The sequence below is a fragment of the Schistocerca serialis genome, chromosome 11, assembly GCF_023864345.2.
Source record: "Schistocerca serialis cubense isolate TAMUIC-IGC-003099 chromosome 11, iqSchSeri2.2, whole genome shotgun sequence".
Taxonomy (NCBI): domain Eukaryota; kingdom Metazoa; phylum Arthropoda; class Insecta; order Orthoptera; family Acrididae; genus Schistocerca; species Schistocerca serialis.
In genome coordinates this window covers 56,210,233-56,238,012 of record NC_064648.1, presented here as the reverse complement: position 1 = coordinate 56,238,012, position 27,780 = coordinate 56,210,233, and the positions used below count along the sequence as shown (strand labels likewise).

The 27,780-nt window shown below is 42.5% G+C and overlaps 1 protein-coding gene across 1 annotated transcript in view; it reads right to left on the bottom strand.

Annotated features, from left to right (window-relative positions):
- Window positions 1-754: 754 nt before the first annotated feature.
- LOC126426432 (26S proteasome non-ATPase regulatory subunit 10-like) overlaps window positions 755-27,780 on the bottom strand; it is a 37,845-nt gene continuing 10,819 nt past the window's right edge. The window contains exon 2 of the mRNA XM_050088349.1: window positions 755-1,235. Within this exon, the coding sequence (XP_049944306.1) occupies window positions 755-1,235 (481 nt within the window). The remainder of the gene's footprint in view (window positions 1,236-27,780) is intronic.

Below are 27,780 nucleotides of genomic sequence, written 5' to 3'. Positions count from 1 at the left end.
TTTGACCCTGTAATTAAAGAAAAAATGATAATACAATTGCAAATATACGTATGTGATCATTGGTCACAGCGTCACAATGTAATTAAATAGGAAAGCTATTCCATCATCTACACTGAAGTAAACTATGTCTGAGATCAAAGATTCTTCCTAACCATTCAGCCTAAATGATAGCAATCTGTATAGTCTGCAGTGTGTGCTCGTTGGCATATCATCATATATGGTCCTACCAAGGACATATTAATAATTAGATATTGTGGAACATTAGTTCAAACAACGTATAGGATTTGAGCCAGATGACGTCTTTGACAGTCACCATGTTACCATCTATGCACTGAAAAATAAATGACTGTGTCTTCTGCCAAAGCATCAGTAACTGATGAAGACATCTCATAACTGCATTCGCATAAGTTATTTGAACAATGTATGCGCCAGCAGAAACTTGAGCTTCAGACAGTATTGCTGTCTTTTGGTAACGAAGGGAATGTTTTTCATTTGCAATTGACTTCTATAAAGTTAGCTCAATAAATATGTTTCGTACTGTCTCCTGTACAGAAAGGGTACTTATATTAGTGTATGGTTATCTCCTGTTATCATTCTTGTTGTGTTACTAGATCAGTTCTACCTGCTATGTAATGATAGGCGCAAATGAATGAAAATAGGACAAATTTTTTATATTCTTTATTTTAAAAGAAAGGGAAAATAATATTTGGAGCTTACGTTGTTACATATCTGTAGAACTATAGAACTGGAAGCTTCATGTTAGCAACTGTACCAGTTGCTGATGGTTGCTCTTCCTGGCAAGCTGACGGGGTGTATTCCCCTCATCGTCCCTAGCCTCCATGTTGGCTCCAAACTCCAGCAGCACAGTCGCCCCTTGTAAGTGGCCTTCTTGTGCAGCCCAGTGCAGCGGCGTATATCCCGATAGATTTCTGATGTTGGCGTCAGCAGAGGCCCTCATAAGCAGCCTCACCACAGCCGCATGGCCAGCACTTGCGGCTGAGTGCAGAGGCGTGTTGTGCCTGATGTTCCGGGCATTCACCTCTGCTCCAATCTCCAGTAGATACGTCACCGCTTCCTCGTGTCCCTCCCACGCTGCCCATTGCAGAGCGGTCCTCCTGTCGTCGTCCATCGACCCCACGTCTGCCCCCACTGCTAGCAGAGCCCTCAGCTCTTCCGTTTCACCGCCCTGAGCCGCCTGGATAAGCCTCCTGCCTTTCTCGTCACGAGAAATGCTCCTGTACGAGTCACAAACATTATTACACTCTACTATTAGACACACACAAGAAAATTGAAGAAAACTGTCAGATATGTGAAACTGTAACATTCAGTATCCGTCCAGTGACAAATTTTAAAACTACAAGTTTTCCTTCGTTAATATAGAGCGCTGAAAAAAATCAGCATATAAGGTAGCCCTCATCCACTTTGCATTAAAACTTCCTATATTCCTTCTCACAATTAATTCAGTTCTCACATTTTGACGTAATTAGTTCCAAATCGTGATTTCCTTTGAGTTCAGGATTTTATTGTTAAGCAATAGCTTATCTTCGCTGAAACGTACACATAATACAACGAACACCAGCTGCATGGGTCCATAATTCATTCTGCCACTTAAAAAGGAAATACGTGAAACTAGTCGTGTCTCTAGGTATTTGAAGATAATATCCCTACAGTGTAGCAAAAATTTCAGTCCAGTTATATGTAAGTTCTTCGATACATCACTAATTAGAGAAAATTAGTTTCATTTAATCAAAACATTTAATATATAATAATGACAGTATTTCAGCGCTCCCTCCCATCTATTAAAACATAGTACGTATGCCCTGCTACATGCAAATTATCACATTTGCAACCACATAAGGCATCCACTGGGAGAATGTCCATGCACATCTTGACAATCATACAGCCAAGTTCACCCAGATATGGACAGACAGGAATGTGCAATTGTGCCTCTCTCACCACGCACACTCACTCACTCTCTCTCCCTCTCTCTCTCTCTCTCTCTCACACACACACACACACACACACACACACACACACACACATGCACGCACACACACGTAGACACAAATTTTAAATAGGTTCTTCTGGTTTCCATTTATATAAACCCATCAGTAAAACATATGGACTCAGAGTAAACCAAAATTTTGGTGGATTTCCATAATCCAATCTCTTCATCCTGATATCATTGTATACCTCAAGGCATTGATGTAGGTACCAAGAACCACCACCTTATCACTGCCACGTGACAACTAACTGCAGTGAGCCTAACAGACATTATCTACATTCTAATATCACGAATCGTTTGTTATATGTGCTGACAAGTGAAGTGCAGCAACGTATATGTAAATCAAAGGCAGTTAAGAACAAATTCGTTTGCTCATTCTGCCAGGAGGGATGTTACAGCTGATAAATCCAACATCTACAAACCAAACAATCAGTTCTTTTACTGTAAATTTCATAACTAAATGCAGACGCTGATGTCACTAATTCACCTGGAAATGAGTTAGTACAAACAACTTCATTATGAGCTCACACAGTTCACATATTCAAAATGAATTTAGAGTTCTGAAAATTATGTCAAAGGCTTGTTGAAGTTCCTATCAAGTGGCGATATAGTCACTGTGAATTTTGGAAGTCTGTGCAGTGGTCATGCCTGGAGGTGCTTTTAACCCCCACAGTCCTCTCCTATGTGTTGCCTTGGTGGAGGTGATACAACTTTGGCTGCCTCTGGAGTGTGCACCAGTTTACATGGCGGCAAAAAATTTGCGAACGTCAAATACCAGAGTCGGCAATGATTCCCCACGTTTGTCGGTTTCATTACAAAATCAGAGACGTAATTTATAGAGTGGAAATGTGAGGCGGGTGTGTCACGGAGTTCTTTTCTATTTTTCAAACAGTCTGTAATTCACCTCTATATAATCCTGTGGTCCAAAAGTACATCCGCAGAAATTTATTCCACAAATATAAGACCAATGTTTGACACTAGTAAACTCGTTTTGGTCAGCAATACCGTAGTGTACATCCTATGGCCACTATGCTTCGCCAGTCACGTGCCATATTTCTTCCAAGGTAGCAGAACTCCTTCCCACACCCCTCCCCCTCCACTCCCCGTTCTGGAAATTCGCGGGAAAAAGACTCAGCTGATTGGCCATTTGGTGGGAAATCGATTGCAGTGTATGGAATGTTGTTTAAGCAATTTGGACAATGCGTGAAACATTGTTTATTTGAACAATTTATGGGATACAAGACTGTGTATCGAATACAGTTTATTTAAACAATTTGGTGAGAAATCGAGTGGAGTGTATGGAATATTGTTTAAAAGATTTCTGGTAGACAAGGCAATGTGTGGAATAATGTTTATTTAAGTAATTTAAGTGGGTACGAGGTTGTGTATGGAATATGGTTTATTCATTTAAATAAAGAATGTGGCGGGAAATCGATTGCAGTGCATCGAATATTGTTTAAACAATTTAAATAATGGGTGGAATATTGTTTACTTAAACAATTTATGGCTTACAAAACAGTGTTTGGCATATAGTTTATTTACTTTTTGATGCTAAACTGACTGCAGTGTATGGAATAATATGTATATAAACTCTTTATGGGACACAAGGTGGTCTATGGAACATAGTTTCTTTAAAGGATTTGTCAGGAAATTGATTGCAGTGTGTGGAATGTTTAAACAATTGCTGCGGTGTCTTTTTATCCCGATCGTGTAAGGTAACACGTAATTACGCTGTCACAGACCGCTTAAACATATCTGAAAAACTCTCTCACGTGTCGCCACTCGCGTAGGCTGAAATTACTGTCGTAACACAGTTCTCTCTCTCTCTCTCTCTCTCTCTCTCTCTCTCTCTCTCAAGTGGCCACGCCCTGATAATACCAAGCCAGCACGCCCTGGTGGTCGCAGTCGGACCGAACCATAAACAGATCTGGTAAACCTCCAGCTGTGGATATCTTGGAAATATTCCCTCACTCTGTCAGATTGACTGACTAATTCATTATATCGATACCTTTTGTGTGGGACAGTTTTTCCTATTTCCAATTGGTGGGTAATAGGACTGGAATATTTGGCGGGATATGATCCTGCATCCGGTTTCGAAACCCCACTGGATTTGTTTTCCCTTGACCCTATCGCTGATTACTGCCACATTTACGTCATATGGTAGGAAGTCCATTAATGTAGGAGATACCTGAAAATTTCAATTTTCAGCTCAGTTACATGCTATGTCCTTAAACAATCTGCAGACGGGCTGGATAGCTACATCCTCGCAATACCACTATCAGAAACAATAACTTGATCAACGGGGAATTTGATGTTGCATTTTAGTTTTTAAAGCACCATATAACTCCTAAGGCTGTTCTCTCCACTATATCCAGAAGGAGGAGGAAGGGCCTGCTGCATGATGGGATAGAGACAACAGAAAATAGCACTGCAAGGCACAACTACGACACGACTACGATCCTTTGAGAAGCACTGAATACGACACATCTGAACCACCACCTAGTCCATAGCAGTAGTTGTCATGGCAAGTTGTCGGAGATCGCTGGAACACTCGCACATCCCGTGCACCCTTGTCCCAATTAAATTAGATTAAATTTACTTTCATTCTAGTTGATCGGTAGTGGAGGTCCTCCAGGATGTGGAACATCTTATAAAAACAATAATATATGACAAATATTTACAGCTATATATACTGAGAAATTTACCAATGGAGTAGAAGGAGTTGACCACCAATAAATCCTTTAGGCTTCTCTTAAACTGAATTTCATTGGTTGTTAAGCTTTTTATGGCTGCTGGCAAGTTATTGAAAATGTGTGTTCCTGAATAATGCATACCTTTTTTGACAAAAGTAAGTGACTTTAAATCCTTGTGAAGATTATTCTTACTTCTAGTATTTATTCCATGAATTGAGCTGTTGGTTTGAAAAAGTGATATATTTTTAATGACAAATTTCATTAAGGAATAAATATATTGGGAAGCATTAATATCCCTAGTTCCCTAAACAGTCTTCTGCGGGATGTTCTTGATTTCACACCACATACAACTCTTATTGCACTTTTTGTGCCCGGAAAACTTTAGCTTGACTTGACGAATTACCCCAAAAAATCGTCCCATATGGCATTATGGAGTGAAAGTCAGCATAGTATGACAGCTTTTTAATTTTTATATCCTCCATGTCTGACAGAATTCGCATTGCAAATAGAGGTTTGTTTAGATGTTTCAGCAATTCTGTGGTGTGCTCCTCCCAGTTAATTTGTTATGAAGCTGTAATCCCAAGAACTTAACATTGTCCACTTCATCTATCTCCTTGTCATCGTATTTTAGGCATATACTCGTGGCACACCCCTCGCAAGTCCTGAGCTGCATGTAGTGTGTTTTTTAAAGTTTAGAGACAAAGAATTGGCTATGAACCAGTGATTAATGTCCACAAATATTTTATTAGCCGCTCTTGTTTTGCTATTTATTGCAATGTTTGTATCATCGGCAAACAAAACAAACTCGGCATCTGGTAATGTTACCGATGAAAAGTCATTGATATACACAAGAAAAAGTAAAGGCCCTGAGATGGAACCTTGTGGGACCCAATGTGTAACTAGTTCCCAGTTGGATGATGCCTGATTGTTCTCTTTCCTAATAACACTCTGTTTCGTGCTAGAAATATAAGATTTGAACCATTTTGCAGCATTTCTTGTTGCAACATATTCTAATTTACTTAAAAGGATATTGTGATTTACACAGTGAAATGCCTTTGACAGATACCTGCAACTTTTTGTCTAATGAATTAAATACATTTTCACTGTAACCGTAGACAGGCTTCTGAATATCAGAACGCTTTAGAAATCCGAACTGCAGCTTTGACAGCGTGTTATTTGTGATAAGATGGTTATAAACCCGATTGTACATTACCTTTTCTAAAATTTTTGAGAATGCTGGCAAAAATGAAACTGGATGGAAATTTGACACTATTTCTTTATATCCTTTCTTAAACAGTGGCTTAAATTCAGCATATTTTAACCATTCAGGAAATATTCCATTGATAGCTTAATATGTAACATAACTCTGAATCACATTCTTTAATTAACGTTGTTGATATTTCATCATACCTACTAGATGTTTTTGATTTTAAAGATTTTATGATGGAATTACTTCTGCTGTGGTAGTGAGGGTCAAATTCATATTATGGAAGTTACTTGAAATGTTTCATCTGAGGTATGCCATGGCAGCATCTACAGAACCTGACAACCCCATCTTCACAGCAACAGTTATAAAATGTTTGTTAAAAGGTTCTGCAACACTATACACATCTGTCATCAGTGTGTCATTTACTCTTAATGCTATTTGGCACTCTTCATATCTGGTTCCACCAGTCTCTACCTTCACAATATCTCATATTGTCTTTAATTTGTTATCTGATATGACTATCTTTTCCTTGTAATATATTTTCTTTGGAGCCTGTATTACACTCAACGCTCAGAGGTCGATGAAAATTGCCGCCGCCCTCGTAGCCGCACTACGTGGACACTCATGTTTACCAGAGAGCCCCACCCCCAAATGGTTCAAATGGCTCTGAGTACTATCGGACTTAACTTCTGTGGTCATCAGTCCCCTACAACTCAGAACTACTTAAACCTAACTAATCTAAGGACATCACACACATCCATGCCCAAAGCAGGATTCGAACCTGCTACCGTAGCGGTCACGCGGTTCCAGACTGTAGCGCCTAGAACCGCTCGGCCAGTACTCATTTCATGGTATGTTTCTCTAATTTTATATATCCTCAGTCAATTCCCGTAATTTTACCACTTTTTCGCAATTCCACATATTTCATCGTATTTCCCTCATTTTACATCTTTCACATCAATTTTTCGTGATTTTACTAGATTTTCACGTAATTTTTTTCGATTTTGTGATATTTTTTCCACAGTTTTCCATATGTATGTGGTCATATTGCCGACTTACGCATGTGTTGTTTGATTTTCTATAACGTTTGGGAATCTTATTCACTACGTACTAAAAATTCTAAGACTTGCAATCTCCCAGATGATCCACATGCATACTTTTGGATAGGACGAACTGAAAAGTATAGTAACAGGCGCTTCACACCTTTATGAAACTGAAGACTCGATTTATCCACAAGATGCTGCAGGCGAATGGAGTACGTCCCAGAAATCTTCGTTCGTCTAAAGGAGGGTACCGAAACAGGTTTTTCGTCGATGGACCTGTTTAATCACACATCAACTGGAAGTCCTGCGATGAGTGTGGTATCGAGAGGTTTACTGTTAACTATCGCAGGTAGATAGTGCCCTAAGCCACATACGGAAAGCGCGGTTTCATAAGAGTCGAACGCAGGTTATACCACAGAACTGATACTCTCCGAGGGAACAACGGAGAAAATTGCTAAATGCGCGATACATGGCCTGCAGCAACATATCCCTCTCTCTAGAATGCGTCATCAGTCTGCCATTAAATCAAATCTCGTTACAACTCTATGTCAATCGATCATTCCATTCAATATATCAGCTGTAAGTCAGTTTAGAAATAGATGTTGTCTTTTCCAGGAACGCACCAAAGACAACTGTCAACTTGCACGTATCACTATTGCCCCAATAGACATACAGCAGCATGTTGTTAAAGAAATCATACGGCAACTGTTTGTGAGGTATTTGTTACCTGTCACCTCAAGGCTCTGTTCGGTGGAGAATACATAGAAGCACACTGCTTTTTAAGGTTTAAAACACCTAAACAGTCCTGCACATGGTCAAAAACGTGATCCATTTTATAGTTGTATATTGCAGTCCAACAGCTGGCAATAAAACGCTCCTTAACTAAGAACACTTTATAAAAACCTGTAAGGTGGTTGCTCACAACTCTGGGGTCACACCTCTGTTTGTAGTCAGACATATATAAATTTATTACTTTACATTTAGCGGTCATCCATGTTAAAAGATTCTATTCCAGCCGTCTTACCGCTTTGATGAAAAATGACTGTTTCCCAGGTTCCTGTTGCTTCCATGTCAACTTTTTCTCGTATTATTCTTACTGCTACATACATGTTTTCCACGTACAAGAATTTTCCTACGCCAACCAGAAGACATGCAAGTATTCCTTCAATTTACCCCGCATTTTATCGTTTCTTCTCTCGATTTATACGTATCTTTCGTATATTTTCTTAATTTTATCGGTTTTATGTCACTTCTGGCGATGCGGTCTAGACATCACTTCTCGCCACGTACTTCAGAATTGAGTGTAAATGTAGTGCAGTTGTCAACACATAGCGCAAATTCACTATTTTGCTGCTCGGACGGTATACTATAGCATTGTACTCGAATACATCTAGTCACCTCCAAGTACATATTCTACAGTTGCAGTACGTTAACTCTGTTTTCTCTATGTAAGTATCCGTGCATGTGTGATGTGTTACGGATGTCTCCCAAGACCCAGAGTACACCTGAGTTAGTGTTCAAGTGAGGATCCATCACTCGTTATATCCAGAACGACGTTCTCATGTGGATCCACAATACACCATATCTGGGGTAAGGTGGGTTGTTCGTCACGCGTTATATCTGGAGCGATGCTCAGAAGTGCATTCACACAACGCTACGTCTGGGATAGTGTTGAAAACAGGATCCGCCACGGGTTACCCTCATAGTTGTGTGTCTGAAGGTGTATCCACCAACGGGAGGACTGGGTCATCAAACAGCACGTAGGTATGTCAGCAGTATTACGACATACATGTGGAAAACTGTGAAGAAATATTAAAAAGTCATGAAATAGGCAAAATTCGAGGAAAAATAGTATAATCACGAAAAATCGATGTGAAATACGCAAAAATTGAGGGAAATAAGATGAAATATGTAAAATCTCGAAAGCACTACGTCTTCAGGTCACAAGTGGCCCATCGGGACCCTTCCGACCGCCGCATCATACTCAGCTGAGGATGGAGACAGGAGGGACGTGTGGTCAGCAGACTACTGTCCCGGTCGTTACGATGGTTTTCTGTGACTGGAGCCGCTACTATTCGGTCGAGTAGCTCCTCAATTGGCATCACGGCATCACAAGACTGAGTGCACACCGAAAAATGGCAACAGCGCATGGCAGCCCAGACGGTCACCCATCCCAGTGCCGGCCACGCCAAACAGCGCTTAAAATCTCGAAAACTTCGTAAAATTATGGGGACTGACTGAGAATATATAATATTAGAGAAGCGTACCATGAAATGTATACTGAGAAAAATAAGTAAAATTTTGTGTTCTGGGGAATGAAAATAGACTGATGATATATATATATATATACATACACACACACACACACACACACACATATATATATATATATATATATATATATATATATATATATATATATATACCTTACTAGTGGAGAGAGGAGGCAATCTGGAAATGTGCGTCGAGGCGAAATGGAGATGTTATACCACACATGGGCAATACAACCTAAGATTGAACCATGATGATATCTGTGTGCAACAGGAAGGATACCTGGGGCAGTGGTAAACTGTGGTAAGAATGTTACATCTCCTCTAGCTGCTGATCATGGTGTTCATTTCCTTGTATGTTTTCACTGTTTCTTCGTACGCAATTTCGACTGTCAACGATCAATTTATAGGACTGTTGTGAACATATCATAATTTATGAACCGTAATCGGGCTTGATCTCTGTAAACAGTAGGCGTGATACACCTCTGGAAAACTATATAATGTTTGTGTTTTGGTTGGTGTGTATGAAATTAGTTTTGTCACTTTACAGTTTGTCACCATAGTTTACCGTAGAGAAACTTGCAGGGAGAAATACGCTGGATATACGTTTCTTACATTGGAAAGAGGCGCGTACCACATGGCTAATAGGTAGGAATCCACCCGACTTTAACATTATAGCGCGTTTTAAGTACAGAACCATGTTTCCTTAGGAATGCATGTCTCTGTATTCCATGATCAGTTCTCTCTATTACCAATAACTTCTTATTACTGACCCGAGACACTAAAACAATAATGTAGAGCTGATAGTGCTGTTTACTTACGTAAAATGCATCAATCTCCATCTGTCTGGATCGCCATCATGCATAATGCACACGTTTCTTCTTCATATTCATCTCTTATATTATCACAACATTCTCATATCTACTGTACATCTTCGTAAGCGCGCATCTGAAGAGATCTTGTGCATTTGGATGGGCACCGGGAGAGAGATGGGTGTGGAACAGTGTATACTGAACAGCAGTTACAGACTCACCTCGTCCTGTTCTTGTGTAATGTAGCCTTCTACTTCTGGTCACCTGCAAATTAATTTGGTCAAAGACAATGCTGGGAGATCTTCCAGTCTCTAGTTTATCCTAAGAATGCGAGAATGCTCTGTGACTGCGATCTATACAGGAAAAGATGGGCCATCGTAAAAGTAAATTACACGCTAACTGCTAGAAATATGTAGATTGGTAACGGACGCAGTCTGGTATATTTTGGTATATATATTCGAGAAATAGCCATTAGTTTACATACTGCACAGGCATCTACGAGGGTCACTCCAAACGAAATGCACACTATTTTCTTTAAAATCCATCTTTTATTCTACATGTTTGGAAGTTTTACAGTGTGTAGATACATCCCTTAGGAACAATATTTTCATTTCTCCACATAATTTCCATCCCTCTCAACTGCCTTACGCCGTCTTGGAACCAGCGTCTGTATACCCGCACGATAAAATTCTGGACCGACCTGTTGGAGCCACTGTTTGGCAGCGTGCACAAGGGAGTCATCATCTTCAAACCTTGTTTCACGAAGGGAATCTTTCAGTTTCCCAAAGAGATGATAGCCACATGGAGTCATGGACTGTAAGACGGGTGTTTCAGTGTTGTCCAACCGAGTTTTGTGATCACTTCCATGGTTTTTTGCCTGAGATGTGGCCGTACATTGTCGTGCAGCAGCAAAACATCCTGCTTTTGCCGATGTGGTCGAACACGACTCAGTCAAGCTCGAAGTTTCTTCAGTGTCGTCACATATGCATCATAATTTACGGTGGTTCCACTTGGCACGATGTCCACAAGCAAGAGTCCTTCGGAATCGAAAAACACCATAGCTATAACTTTTGCAGCAGAAGGTGTGGTTTTGAATTTTTTTTTCTTGGGTGAATTTGCATGATGCCACTCCATTGATTGCCTCTTCGTCTCTGGTGAAAAATAATGGAGCCATGTTTCGTCACTTGTCACAATTCTTCCAAGAAATTCATCCCTACCATTCTCGTACTGTTCCAAAAGTTCGCTACATACCGTTTTTCTTGTTTCTTTGTGAGCCACTGTCAACATCCTGGGAACCCAACTGGCACAAACATTTTTTAACGCCAACACTATTCTGCAAACACTTCCTTCCGCTATCCCAACGTACCGTGACAATTCGTTCACTGTGATGCGTCTGTCAGCAGTCACCAATTCGTTAACTCTCTATACATTGTGTGGAGTGTGTGCAGTACGAGGCCTGCCACTGCGAGGACAATCTTCAATACTGCCGTGCCCGCTTTCATCACGTAACCTGCTTGCCCAGCGAATAACTGTACTGCGATCGACAGCAGCATCTCCATACACCTTTTTAAACCTCTTGCGGATGTTTCCACTGCCTCGTTTCCACAGCACAGGAATTCTATGACAGCATGTGGCTTCTGACGAACGTCACGTGTAGCAGCCATCTTGAAGACATGCTGCGACGGCGCCATTCACGGGAACCGGTTGACTGAAAACAAGCGGGAAGGGTGTATCTACACACTGCAAAACTTTCACACATGCAGAATGAAAATTGTATTTTTACAAAAATAGTGTGCACGGCTTTTGTAGTGACCCTTCTATCTGCGTTTGCAATCAACTATATGGCACTCGAAAAGTAGCGGAGGGATGGTTTAGTGATGATACAGAAATCGGAAAGCATGCTGCCATGGCACTGGTGCCGTTGAAATTACAGAGAAACTGGTAAAATTGCTAAATTTAATCGCACTATCAGGTGAGTTCATTGTTCCGTATCGATGTTATATTTTCCAGCCCATCCGTCCACTGGTACGCTGTTGATTACCACATAATAATGAATAACTGATCCATTTCCTTGAGATGGAGACTTGATAGGAGCAACACGATGCAGGGATGACTTGCACAGAACAGTGATCGCGTACATGGCTTCCATAAGAAGCCGGACGGAGTGGACGAGCGGTTCTAGGCGCTACAGTCTGGAATCGCGCGACCGCTACGGTCGCAGGTTTGAATCCTGCCTCGGGCATTGATGTGTGTCATGTCCTTAGGTTAGTTAGGTTTAAGTAGTTCTGAGTTACAGGGGACTGATGACCTCAGCAGTTAAGCCCATAGTGCTCAGAGCCATTTGAACCATTTTTTTAACTTCCATAAGAGGAATCATTTGACACAGAACTCGCTTCATTGAGGAAAGTGAGTGATATGGCGCTCTCAGACTTCAGGCTTAAACTGGAAAGATCACATGGACAAAGATGCAGAGAGGGTGGGGTAGAGGATGAAGAACAGTTGGAAGGTGCTGAGGGACTGTCTAAGAGACATGGTGGAGTCTTGCTGTGTGGGGTCCTTAGCCGATAGGTTCGAAAAAGGTGACTTCTTTCGAGATATGAGAGTGGAACGATTTTGATTAATCAGTGGATATAATCGATAAAAGACGTCGCCATAGGATCCAAGCAAGTATGTGATGGAATGGATTCCAAATCGCAGATGGCATTACTACTAGAAAGCGTAAGAGTACCAGCTGCTCTTGTGTGTGCCTGTAGAACCAAGACTGCTCTCTATGCACGGTGAGAGTAACACAGTCGTTGTGATTGTTTTTTCAATTGCGCTGTCTTTATGTGAAATGTATGTTGCCGGTGGTAGAATACTTTGGCAGTCACCTTAAAATGTCGGTTCTCAATGGTGTTCCCCGAAAAGAATGTTGTCTTTCCTCCAGGGATTCCCATTTCAGCTACTTAGTGAGTGTATTCCGACTGCTGTAAAAAAAATTACTCGCCATGCAGAGTGACTCTCATGATGAATGTAATTAATTAGCCCATAAATTTGATATCAGTGACATGCCTCCAGGTGGGTAGACGCGATGGCTAAGGTACCATGGATATGGTTCGGCGGTGGCAGCACTAATCAAGCATTGTTTCGTTGCAGCGATACCTTTTAACGAAATTTCAACGTTCACCCTGAACAGAGAGAGAGAGAAACGCCCAATGTAATAAAATCAGATGTACACTTTGTGATCAAAAGTATCCGGACACCTGGCTGAAAATGACTCCCAAGTTCGTAGCGCCCTCCATCAGTAATGCTGGAATTCAGTATGGTGTTGGCCCACCCTTAGCCTTGATGACAGCTTCCACTCTCGCTGGCATACGTTCAGTCAGGTGCTGGAAGGGTTCTTGGGGAATGTTAGCCCATTCTTTACGGAGTGCTGCACTGAGGAGAGGTATCGATGTCGGTTGTCGAGGCCTGGCACGAAGTCGTCGTCCCAAAACGTGTCAAAGGTGTTCTATAGGATTCAGGTAAGGACTCTGTGTAAGCCAGTGCATGACAGGGATGGCACTGTCGTGTAACCACTCCACCACCGGCCGTTCATTATAAACAGGTGCTCGATCGTGTTGAAAATGCAATCTCCATCCTCGAACTGCAGTGGGAGGCAAGAAGGTGCTTATAACATTGTAGGCCTGTGCTGTGACAGAGTCACACAAAACAACATGGGGTGCAAGCCTCCTCCATGAAAAACACGACCACGCCACAACACCACCGTTTGAGAATTTTACTGGCAGATGACGTTCACCGGGCATTCGCCATACGCACACCCTGCCATCAGATCACCAGTTTGTGTACCGTGATTCGTCACTCCACACTACGTCCAATGTTTACAGTTCTTACACCAAGCGAGGCCTCGTTTGGTGTTCACAGGCGTGACGTGTGCGTTATGAGCAGCCACTCGACGAGGAAATCCAAGTTTTCTCACCTTCCGCCTGTCATAGTACTTGCTGTGGATCGTGACGCAGTTTGGAATTCCTGTGTGATGGTCTGGATAGATGTCTGCCCATTACACATTACGACCCTCTTCAACTGTCGGCGGTCTCTGTCAGTGAACAGACGAGGTCGGCCTGTACGCTTTTGTGCTGTACGTCTCCCTTCACATTTAAATTTCACTAACACATCGGAAACAGTGGACCTAGGGATGTTTAGGAGTGTCGAAATCTCACGTACAGACGTATGACACAAGTGACACCCAATCACCTGACGACTTTCCAAGTTCGTGAGTTCCACATTGCGCCCCATTCTGCTCTCTCACGATGTCTAACGACTACTGACGTCGCTGGTATGGAGTACCTGGCAGTGGGTGGAAGCACAATGCACGTAATATGAAAAAGTATGTTTTTGGAGGTGTCCAGATGCTTTTGATCACATAGTGTATTACCGAAATTATAACAGAATACGTAGTATAAACCCGACTCCGTATGGTGCGAAGCGCTGGGTGTAACAGAGGTAGATCTTAGCACTCTGTCATGAGTCGAACTATGTGTTTCATGTTCTATTCCTGAGATGCAGCACGTGACAGATATTAAGCTGATTGGAACTGATATTTTTCTACATGATGAGAGAACACTGAGAGGAAATGTAGCGTGTGCCATACTGTTACAGGCTTTTCACGACAAATAACGAAGCATTAGTGATGTGAAAAAGCGTGAATGCCGGCCGGAGTGGCCGAGCTGTTCTAGGCGCTACAGTCTGGAACCGCGCGACTGCTACTGTCACAGGTTCGAATCCTGTCTCGGGCATGGATGTGTGTGATGTCCTTAGGTTAGTCAGGTTTAAGTAGTTCTAAGTTCTAGGGGACTGATGACCTCAGAAGTTAAGTCCCATAGTGCTCAGAGCCATTTGAACCATTTTGAAAAATCGTGAATGCCGTGATTCCTTCTGTCTTCGGAAATGACATATAAAAGGCAGAAATCTATATTTAGCTTGAGAAATTGGGGGTGTATGGCCGAAAACGTCGCTGTCTCGGACTAGGCAAGGTGGATTTTGTAAACTGGGGAATCTATGTCGGGGTGGGATTTATTAGATATACTGTATACATCCGAGCCGCAATTGTTTGTTTCACTGTGTGCGGTAGCTGGCGGCGTTTGCTCCAGGAATGGTCACAAGACTTCGAGACCGGAAGTGCGGGTTAGCTCTTTCTGACAGGCGGTTAGGTACAAAGAATAGACCGATCTCTCTGACCTTGCCTACTGCAGCGAGAGCAAGCGGAGTGACGGGTGTGCTGGATGGGTGGGGATAGAAGCGGATCTGTGTGTTACATGAGAGAAGATTCAAAATCACAGGTGTTGACGTTGTACATATCGACGGCATCCGAATTGATACCACTCCAATCATCCCCAGAAGCCTTCCATGGCTGGTGGTGGTGCACTCTGGTATACACCCGCGTCCCCAACTGTGGCTGTGGCCGCGGTGGCGGTTTTCACTGGCCTCTGAGCATTGCCGGCACGGTAGCTCAGCGTGTTCGGTCAGAGGGTTTCGCTACCCTCTATAATAAAAAAAAACTGAGTGACCGGATCAACGAACAACCTGAACGAGTGTGAACGGACGTACGCCACGAACAAATTCAACGAACAATATCGAACAAAATAAAAAAAAGAGCGTTGACGCCGGCGGCGCGCTTCGTGTGGGCATCGGGACAAGAGCGCACGGGATGTGCGTGTGTCCCAGCGATGCATAACGCCTTGCCATGACACCTGTTGTTACGGACTGGGTCGTGGTTTAAGTGTTTTGTGCTCAGTTCTTCTCAGTACATTGCAGTGGACTCTGTTCTGCAGTGCTATTTTCTGTTGTCTCTATCCTGACTCAGTGTAGTGGAGAGAACAATTTAGAAATTCTATAGTATTTTAAAAACGCACCACGACGTCAAATTCCCGACTGAAAGCGATCTCTGACATCTGACCATGACAACTTAAGTACATACTAGGGATTGGATCGCAGTTTAAGTTTATCATGTTTAGTGATTCGCCATGCACGCAACGATATTTGCTGTTGTTCTTGTTCATGTTGTTAGCATCCTATCACCCAGCAGGCCCTTCCTCCTTCTGATTGTCGTGGAGAGAACGAATTTAGGAGTTTAATAGTACTTTAAACACCCAATCGTGACTTTAAATTCCGATTGATACCGATTTCTGACATCTAGCCATGACAACTTGTTACTAGGGATTGGATTACAGTTTAAATGTGTCATCTTTAGTACTTCTCAATACATTGCACTGGACTCTGTCATGGAGTGCTACTTGTTGTTGTTGTTATTACTATCCCGACACTTGGTAGGCTCTTGCTCCTTCCGAAAGCAGAGGTCCAATTTAGGAAATCTATTCTGCCTTAAAAACCTAATCCGACGTCAGATTCTCGACTGATATCGATCTCTGACACCTAGCCATGACAGCTCATTACTATACATTGGGTCCCTCAGTAAGTGTGTAGTGTTTACTGCTTTTCAATACACTGCAGTGGACTCTGCCTTGCAGAGGTATTTATTGTTTTGTTGTTGTTCTTGTTGTTGCTGGCAGCAGGCCCTTCCTCCTCCTTCTGGATGTAGTGGAGAGAACGACCAAAAAACTCATATAACACTCCGTCTTCAGGCCGCAAGTGGCCCATCGGGACCATCCGACCGCCGTGTCATCTTCAGGTGAGGACGCAGATAGAAGGAGCGTGTGGTCAGCACACCGCTTTCCCAGTCGTTATGATGGTTTTCTTTGACCGGAGCCGCTACTATTCGGTCGAGTAGCTCCTCAATTGGCATCACGAGGCTGAGTGCACCCTGAAAATTGGCGACAGCGCCTGGCGGCCTGGACGGTCACCCATCCAAGTGCCGGCCACGCCCGACAGTGCTTAACATCAGTAATCTCACGGGAACCGATATAAGAGTCATATAGTGCTTTAAAAACCCAGTTGCAACAACAATTTTCCCGTTTATCAATTTATTGTTTCCGATACTGGTATTGTGAACTCATAGCTGTCCTACACCTCTGCAGATTGTTTAAGGACATAGCAAGTAACTGAGCTGAAATTTGAAAATTTCAGCTACCTCCTACGTAAAGGACTTCCTACCATATGACGTAAATGTGTCAATAATCAACGATAGGGTCAAGCGAAAGCAAATCCAGCAGGGTTTGGAAACAGGATGGTTGCAGGATCGAGTCTCACCAAATATTCCAATCCTAGTATCCACCAATAGGAAGCAAGGAAAAACTCTCCCACATAAAGGGTATAGATTTAATAAGTCAGCCAATCAGTCTGACAGAGTGAGAGAATATTTACAAGACATGTGGGGGGTTTACCATATAAACACGCCTTTGTTTATGGTTCGGTCCGATTGTGACCACCAGAGCGTGCAGGCCTGGTAATGGCAGGTGACGGGGCGTGGCCACTTGAGAGAGAGAGAGAGAGAGAGAGAGAGAGAGAGAGAGAGACGGAGAGAGAGAGAACTGTGTTACGAAAGGAATTTCTCAGGTTTCAGTATCAACGGTTGCCGCCGGCTGCCGCTTTTGTTCAGGGGTTAGAGGGATGCTTCGTGAGGCTGTGGAACAGCCGACTTCCCTAGGCCCGAATCCTGAGACGTGACAAGATAGTAGTAGGCAAAACGCAACAGGGAATAACAATATTGATGTGGTAATAGTAAACTGTAGGAGCGTCTATAGAAAGGTCCGAGAACGGCTCTCATTGATAAAAGGTCACAATGCCCACATAGTACTAGGGACGGAAAGTTGGCTGAAACCAGATGTAAACAGTAATGAAAGTCTAAACTCAGATTGAAATGTATACCGCACAGACAGGCTGGACAGTGAAGAGGGAGGCGTGTTTATAGCGATTAAAAGTGCATTAGTATCGAAGGAAATCGACGGAGATCCGAAATGTTAAATAATTTGGCTGAAGGTCACGGTTAAAGCAGGCTCAAACATGGTAATTGGATGTCTCTATAGGCCCCCTGTCTCAGCAGCTGTTGTGGCAGAGCAACTGAAGGAAAATTTGGAAATTATTTCGAGTAGATTTCCCAACCATATTATAGTTCTGGGTGGAGATTTTAATTTACCAGATGTAGCCTGGGACAAAGAATCCAGTGAAATATTTTTAAGTGCATTATCTGAAAACTTCCTTGAGCAGTTAAACAGAGAACCGACTCGTGGCGATAACATATTAGACCTTCTGGTGACAAACAGACCCGAACTATTTGAAACAGTTAACGCAGAACAGGGAATCAGCGATCATAAAGCGGTTACAGCATCGATGATTTCAGCCGTAAATAGAAATATTAAAAAAGGTAGGAAGATTTTTCCGTTTAGCAAAAGTGACAAAAAGCAGATTTCACAGTACTTGACAGCTCAACACAAAAGTTTTATCTCAAGTACACATAGTGTTGAGGATCAGTGCACAAAGTTCAAAACCATCGTACAATATGCATTAGATGAGTATGTGCCAAGCAAGATCGTAAGAGATGGAAAAGAGCCACCATAGTACAACAACCGAGTTAGAAAACTGCTGCGGAAGCAAAGGGAACTTCACAGCAAACATAAACACAGCCAAAGCCTTGCAGACAAACAAAACTTACACAAAGTGAAATGTAGTGTGAGGAGGGCTATGCGAGAGCCATTCAATGAATTCGAAAGTAAAGGTCTATGTACTGACTTGGCAGAAAATCCTAAAATATTTGGGTCTTATGTCAAAGCGGTAGGAGGATCAAAACAAAATGTCCAGACAGTCTGTGACCAAAATGGTGCTGAAACAGAGGATGACAGACTAAAGACCGAAGTACTAAGTGTTTTTCTCCAAAGCTGTTTCACAGAGGAAGACTATACTGTAGTTCTTTCTATAGATTGTCGCACAGATGACAAAATGGTAGATATCGAAATAGAGGGATAGAAAAACAGTTAAAATCTCTCAAAAGAGAAAAGGCCGCTGGACCTGATGGGATACCAGTTCGATTTTACACAGAGTACGCCAAGTAACGTGCCCCCCTTCTTGCAGCGGTGTACCGTAGGTCTCTAGAAAAGCGTAGCGTTCCAAAAGATTGGAACAGGGCGCAGGTCATCCCCGTTTTCAAAAAGGGACGTCGAACAGATGTGCACAACTAGAGACCTACATCTCTAACGTCGATCAGTTGTAGAATTTTGGAACACGTATCATATTAGAGTATAATGACATTTCTGGAGACTAGAAATCTACTCTGTAGGAATCAGCACGGGTTTCGAAAAAGACGATCGTGTGAAACCCAGCTCGCGCTATTCGTCCACGAACTCAGAGGGCCATGGACACTGGTTCCCAGGTAGATGCCGTATTTCTTGACTCCCGCAAGGCGTTCGATACAGTTCCCCACAGTCGTTTAATGAACAAAGTAAGAGCATATGGACTATCAGACCAATTGTGTGATTGGATTGAAGAGTTCCTACATAACAGAACGGAGCATGTCATTCTCAATGGAGAGAAGTCTTCAGAAGTAAGAGTGATTTCAAAAAAATGGCTCTGAGCACCATGGGACTTTTCTGAGGTCACCGGTCCCCTAGAACTTAGAACACTTAAACCTAACAAACCTAAGGACATCACACATATCCATGCCCGAGGCAGGATTCGAACCTGCGACCGTAGCGGTCGCGCGGTTCCAGACTGTAGCGCCTAGAACCGCTCGCCCACCGCGGCCAGCAAGAGTGATGTCAGGTGTGCCCTAGGGGAGTGTCGTAGGACCGTTGCTATTCACAGTATATATATATGACCTTGTGGATAACATCGGAAGTTCACGGAGGCCTTTTGCGGATGATGCTGTAGTATATCGACAGGTTGTAACAATGAAAAATTGTACTGAAATGCAGGAGGATCTGCAACGAACTGAAGCATGGCACAAGGAATGGCAATTGAATCTCAATGTAGACAAATGTAATGTGCGGCGAATACATAGAAAGAAAGATCCTTTATAATTTAGCTACAATATAGCAGGTCAGCAATTGTAAGCAGTTAAGTCCATAAATAATCTGGGAGTAGGCATTAGGAGTGATTTAAAATGGAATGACCATATAAAATTAATCGTCGGTAAAGCGGATGTCAGACTGAGATTCATTGGAAGAATGCTAAGGAAATGTTGTCCGAAAACAAAGGAAGTAGGTTACAGTACACTTGTTCGCCCACTGCTTGAATACTGCTCACCAGTGTGGGATCCGTACCAGATAGGGTTGATAGAAGAAATAGATACGATCCAATGGAGAGCAGCGAGATTCGTTACAGGATCATTTAGTAGTCGCGAAAGCGTTACGTAGATGATACCTAAACTCCAGGGGAAGACTCTGCAAGAGAGACGCTCAGTAGCTGGGTACGGGCTTTTGATGAAGTTTCAAGAACATACCTTCACCGAGGAGTCAAGCAGTATATTGCTGCCTCCTACGTATATCTCGCGAAGAGGCCATGAGGATAAAATCAGAGAGATTAGACCCCACATAGACTCATACCGACAATTTTTCTTTCCACGAACAATACGAGACTGGAATAGAAGGGAGAACAGATAGAGGTAGTCAAGGTACCCTCCGCCACACACCGTCAGGTGGCTTGCGGAGTATAGATGTAGATGCAAATGTAGAATCGAGGCGTCGTTTGGCTTTACTGTCGTGATGTGTGGCTTATGAACAGCCGCTCGACCATGAAATACAATTTTTCTCACCTCCCGCCTAATTGTCATAATACTTGCAGTGGATCCTGATGCACTTTGGAATTCCTGTGTGATGGTCTGGATAGATGTCGGCCTATTACACATTACAACCTTCAACTGTCGGCGGTCACTGTCAGTCAACACACAAGGTCGCCCTGTACGCTTTTGTGCTGTACGTGTACCTTCACATTTCCACTTCACTATCACATCGGAAACAATGGAGCTAGGTATGTTTAGGAGTGTGGAAATCTGGTGTACAGACGTATGACACAAGTGACACCCAATCACCTAACCACGTTAAAAGTCCGTGAGTTCCACGGAGCGCCCCATTCTGCTCTCTCACGATGTCTAATGACTACTGAGGTCGCTGATATGGAGTACCTGGCAGTAGGCGGCAGCACAATCCACCTAATAAGAAAACGTATGTTTTAGGGGGTGTCCAGATGCTTTTGATCACATAGTGTAAACGGTTTTCGATACAATGCAATCAATTTCACAACAAAAAGTAAACAGTGTCCTGTATCCCATAAATTGTTCAAATAAACAATATCCACACATTGCCTACTTTGTTTAAACAATATTCCGTAAATCGCAATCGATTTCCCGCCAATTGTTTACATAAATATTCCATACACCATCTTGAATCCCATAAATTGCTTAAATAAACAATATTGTCAACATTGCCTTGTCTACCAGAAATTGTTTAAATAATATTCCATATGGTTCTCTCGGTTTGAGACAAAATTATGTAAAGTAAATGAATAAATAAATAAATTGTATTCAATACACTGTCTTGTCCCATAAATTCTGTAAATAAACAATATTCCACACATTGTCTAAGTTGTCTAAAATTCTCTACACTGCAATCGATTTTCCATTAAATGGCCCTCCAGCTGGGGCATGTTAATTAATTCATCGATTTAATTCATTAGTCAACGAAATTGAGATGAAAAGTGTGTATGTATCACCAAGGGGAATCCTCAGAGGGATGGTGTAGGAGGAGGGGTGGAGCAGGAGGGTGACGGGGAGGGTTGGGTTTCTTGGAAAACCACTTACTTGAACCCTAGGTTAGGGACCTCTCAATCTAAATGATGCATTATTCCCAGTGGGTCATAATCCTCCTAGCAGACCAATAGGTTAAGGACTGGTCAGTCAGTAGAGACTGCACATAAATTTATACTTGCATGCACTAACAAATTGTTTTTATTCCAATTTTATCCCACTACTCTTGGTCTCCTATTATGCTGCTACATTTACCACCCATTTCATTTCTATCATCCTCATTACTTTCGTTCTTCTTTGGTTTACTCTTAGCAGTGTTTGATCATTAGACTGATCATTCCATTTACTCATCCTGCAATGTTTCCTTGCATCCACTGAGACTAACAGTATTAACAGCAACATTTATCATTAAAATCCTATCACTCATTCCAATATCTCTCTTCAATGTATAGATTAAGCAGTACAGTCAAAAGGCTACATCCACGTATTATACCACTTTTGATCACAACACTTCCTTCTTACAATTCCATTCGTATAGTTCCCTGTTGGTTCTTGTCCATATTTTACATTATCTATCTTCTCCTATAGCTTACACCTCTTTTGCTGAGAATTTCAAACATCTTGCACCGCTTTACATTGTCGAACGCGTTTTCGGGGTCAGTAAATCCTATGAACATTACTTCATTTTTCTAAACTCTTGCTTCCACTGTGATGTACAACGTTAAAACTGCCTCTCTGGTGCCAAACTAATCGCCATCTAATAGATCCTCAGTTTTCTTTTCATTGTTCTGTATATCCTTCTACTGAGATTATTGCGTGAATGAGCTGTTAAGCTGCCTGTGCTGTATTTCTCTCACTTACGCTCGCTATCTTCGGGACTATGTGGATGACGTTTTTTAGAAAGTCCGGTGATATGTCTCTAGACTCATAGACTCCACAAACAAACATGAGTAGTCGTCTCGTTGCTAACTACCCAGTGATTTGGAAATTCCGGGGTAATGTTGTCTATGCCTTCCACTTTATGTGATCGAAAGTTTTCGAAACCTCTTTTTAACTGTGACTAATACTCGACGGCCTATGTCTTCCACACCGACCTCCATATTTTCTTCTTTCATGTCATTGGGTGGTTCCTCCGCCCCGGAGGCCTGTAGTGTGCTTTCTACATGTATTCGTTCTCTCCTCTGTTTTGAACAGTGAAATGCCTGCTGCAATTTTATTGATGACATCTTAACAATTAACTTCACCGAAGGTTATTTTCAGTTTTCTGTATTCTTCGTCACTCCTTCCTACGACTACTTTGTTCTGGACTTCTTCGCATTTTTATTGTGGTTACTTACGTCTAGGATTTCCTGCACCTAACTGTGTATTTTGCTCTAAAGTGGCTTATATACACTACTGACCATTAAAATTGCTACACCACTAAGATAACGTGCTACAGACGCGAAATTTAACCGACAGGAAGATGATGCTGTGATATGCAAATGATTAGCTTTTCAGTGCATTCACACAAGGTTGGCGCCGGTGGCGACACCTACAACGAGCTGACATGAGGAAAGTTTCCAACCGATTTCTCATACACAAACAGCAATTGACCGGCGTTGCCTGGTGAAACGTTGTTGCGATGCCTTGTGTAAGGAGGATAAATGCGTACCATCACGATTCCGACGTTGATAAAGGTCGCGATTGCGGTTTATCGTATCGCGACATTGCTGCTCGCGTTGGTCGAGATCCAATGACCGTTAGCAGAATATGGAATCGGTGGGTTCAGGAGGATAATACGGAAGGCCGTGCTGGATCCCAACAGCCTCGTATCACTAGCAGTCGAGATGACAGGCATCTGCATGGCTGTAACAGATCGTGCAGCCACGTCTCGATCCCTGAGTCAACAGATGGGGATGTTTTTAAGACAACAACCATCTGCACCAACAGTTCGGTGACGTTTGCAGCAGCATGGACTATCAGCTGGGAGACCGTGGCTGCGATTACCCTTGACGCTGCATCACAGACAGGACTGCATGCAATGGTGTACTAGACGACGAACCTGGGTGCACGAATGGCAAAACGTCACTTTTTCGGATGAATCCAGGATCGCCGTGAACGCACATTGGAAGCGTGTATTCGTCATCGCCATACTGGCGTATCACCCGGCGTGATGGTATGGGGTGCCATTTGTTACATGTCTCGGTCACCTCTTGTTCACATTGGCGGCACGGTGGACGTTGCATTTCAGATGTGTTACGACCCGTGGCTGTATCCTTCACTCTATCCCTGTGAAACCCTACATTTCAGCAGGATAATGCATGACCGCATGTTGCAGGTCCTGTACGGGCCTTTCTGGATACAGAAAATGTTCGACTGCTGCCCTGGGCAGCACATTCTCCAGATCTATCACCAATTGAAAACGTCTGGTCAATGGTGGCCGAGCGACTGGCTCGTCACAATACGCCAGTCACTACTCTAGATGAACTGTGGTATCGTGTTGAAGCTGCATGGGCAGCTGTACCTGTACACGCCATCCAAGCTCTGTCTGACTCAATGCCCAGGCGTATCACGGCCGTTATTACGGCCAGAGGTGATTGTTCTGGGTACTGATTTCTCAGGATCTATGCACCCAAATTGCGTGAAAATGTAATCAGATGTCAGTTCTAGTATAATATATTTGTCCAATGAATACCCGTTTATCATCTGCATTTCTTCTTGGTGTAGCAATTTTAATGGCCAGTAGTGTAGTTGCATTTCTGCCCTTACCTGCTCTTTCCTGTACTCTGTTCTTTCGTCGATAAATTATGCTATCTTTTCTGTTACGGAAAGTTTCTTCACCACAAAATTCTTCACACTCATGTTTACGTGTGTGATTGCCAAATTTGGACATGTCCGTCCCTATGCAACAGAACTGTGTACTGTGGTATCGATTACTGCAGTATCTGCAGCCGCAGAGAATTTCAAATGCTTCTCACTATTCAGCAGTTCTTTACTATCACACTCCTTTCTACACTGACTCTTCACGGCTAGGGGAGTTACAGAGCTTCAGTTTCAGCTACAGAATGTTGGGACCAGCAACTGATACTGCTTCTTGTACTCCGCCCGTGGCTGCCATAGACATAAGATGTGTGTTTTCCGCTGTAGGTGGAGACTTAGGTACAGAACCCGGGACTGTAGACAGCAGATCACTGAGATGGCAGCAACCGTGCAGGCAGCGCTGCCTCTGCCCTACACAGAAGGGCGCCACTGTCTCCAGCTGTGTCCATAGTAGGGCGTGCGGGTCACTAAAACATCCTGAGGACCTCCTGTAGCAGAGCAAAGAGTTCCAGGTGTGCAGAGGACGGGAAACAGCCCAGAAAGAAGCTCTCAGGCAGCGAGCAGAGGTCAGCCTCTGAGTGCAGTGTCTGTCACGTGCTGCTGGCCTACACCATGTGTGAGGCTGTACGAGGTTTACCAGCCGCTCTTCACCTCGAATAATAATTATAACGATGTCCGCAAGAAGCCTACTTTGGAATTACTTCAAGGAAGCCGACGCAAACACAGTGAAGTCTAAACTTTGAGAGAAAATGTATTCGCGAAAACGAGGTGCAAATATTTCTTGCTGAGGATAAGTTAGCAAATTGGATGGACATACAATTCAGAAAGCTTTAACATGAATCAAGCGTCGTGGCACCATTATTTTCCGTTATGTTATGTTATTGTTCATTACTTAAGAGACTTAAGATAAGACTGATTTTTGTTACGTAAACGAATAAGCTTATTGCTGCCAGCAATAAAAGCGATAAGTAGGCAGCCTTTGTGAAATACGATCACTTTTCCTGCTTGCAGTATTTTACATATATACAGAAGATACACTGTCTGATCAAAAGTATCTGGACACCCCCCAAATCAGGTTGTTGTTGTTGTTGTGGTCTTCACCCCAGAGACTGGTTTGATGCAGCTCTCCATGCTACTCTATCCTGTGCAAGCCTCTTCATCTCCCAGTACTTGCTGCAGCTTACATCCTTCTGAATCTGCTTAGTGTATTCATCTCTTGGTCTCCCTCTACGATTTTTACCCTCGACGATGCCCTCCAATACTAAATTGGTGATCCCTTGATGCCTCAACATATGTCCTACCAACCTATCCCTTCTTCTAGTCAAGTTGTGCCACAAACTTCCTCTTCTCAATATTCAATACCTTCTCATTAGTTATGTGATGTACACATCTAATCTTCAGCATTCTTCTGTGGCAACACATTTCGAAACCTTCTATTCTCTTTTGGCCCAAACTATTTATCGTCTACGCTTCACTTCCATACATGGCTACACTCCATACAAATAATTTCAGAAACGACTTCCTGACACTTAAATCTATACTCGATGTTAACAAATTTCTCGTCTTCAGAAACGCTTTCCTTGGCATTGCCAGTCTACATTTTATATCCTCTCTACTTCGACCATCATCAGCTATTTTACTCCCCAAATACCAAAACTCATTTACTACTTTAAATGTCTCACTTCCTGATCTAATTCCCTCAGCATCGCCCGACTTCGTTCAACTACATTCCATTATCTTCGTTTTGATTTTGTTGATATTCATCTTATATCCTCCTTTCAAGACACTGTCCATTTCATTCAACTGCTCTTCCAGGTCCTTTGCTGTCTCTGATAAAATTACAGTGTCATGGGCGAACCTCAAAGTTTCTATTTCTTCTCCATGGATTTTAATTCCGACTCCGAATTTTTCTTTTGTTTCCTTTTCTGCTAGCTCAATATACAGATTAAATAACAGCGGGGAGAGGCTACAACCCTGTCTCACTCCCTTCCCAACCACTGCTTCCCTTTCATGCCCCTAGACTCTCATAACTGCCATCTGGTTTCTGTACAAATTGTAAATATCTTTTCACTCCCTGTATTTTACCCCTGACACCTTCAGAACTTGAAAGAGAGTATTCCAGTGAACATTGTCAAAAGCTTTCTCTAACTCTGCAAATACTAGAAACGTAGGTTTGCCTTTCTTTAATCTATTTTCTAAGGTAAGTCGTAGGATCAGCATTGCCTCACGTGTTCCAATATTTCTACGGAATCTAAACTGATATTTCCCGAGGCCGGCTTCTACCAGTTTCTGCATTCGTCTGTAAGGAATTCGTGTTAGTATTTTGCAGCTGCGGCTTATTATACTGATAGTTCGGTAATTTTCACATCTGTCAACACTTGCTTTCTTTGCGATTGGAATTATTATATTCTTCTTGAAGTCTGAGGCTATTTCACCCGTCTCATACATCTTGTTCACCAGATGGTAGAGTTTTGTCAGGACTGGCTCTTCCACGGCCGTCAGTAGTTCTAATGGAATGTTGTCTACTCCCGTGGCCTTGTTTCGATTTATGTCTTTCAGTGCTCTGTTAAACTATTCAAGCAGTATCATATCTCCAATTTCATCTTCATCTACATTCTCTTCCATTTCTATTGTATTGTCCTCAAGAACATCGCCCTTGTATAGACTCTCTATATATTCCTTCCACCTTTCTGCTTTCTCTTCCTTGTTTAGAACTGTGTTTCCATCTGAGCCCTTGATATTAAAGCAAGTGGCTCTTTTCTCCAAAGGTCTCTTCAATTTTCCTGTAGGTAGTATCTATCTTACCCCTAGTGATATGCGCCTCTTTATCCTTACATTTGTCCTCTAGCTATGCCTGCTTAGCCATTTTGCACTTCCTGTCAGTCTCATTTTTGAGACGTTTGTATTCCTTTTTGCCTGCTTCATTTACTGCATTTTTGTATTTTCTCCTTTCATCAATTAAATTCCATATCTCTTCTGTTACCCAAGGATTTCTATTAGCCCTCGTCTTTTTACCTACTTGATGCTCTGCTATCTTCACTATTTCATTTCTCAAAGCTACCCATTCTTCTTCTACTGTACATATTTCTATCCCCCATTCTTGTCAATCGTTCCCTAATGCTCTCCCTGAAGCTCTCTACAACCTCTGATTCTTTCAGTTTATCCAGGTCCCATCTCCTCAAATTCCCACCTTTTTTCAGTTTTAATCTACAGTTCATAATCAATACATTGTGGTCAGAGTCCACATCTGCCCCTGGAAATGTCTTACAATTTAAAACCT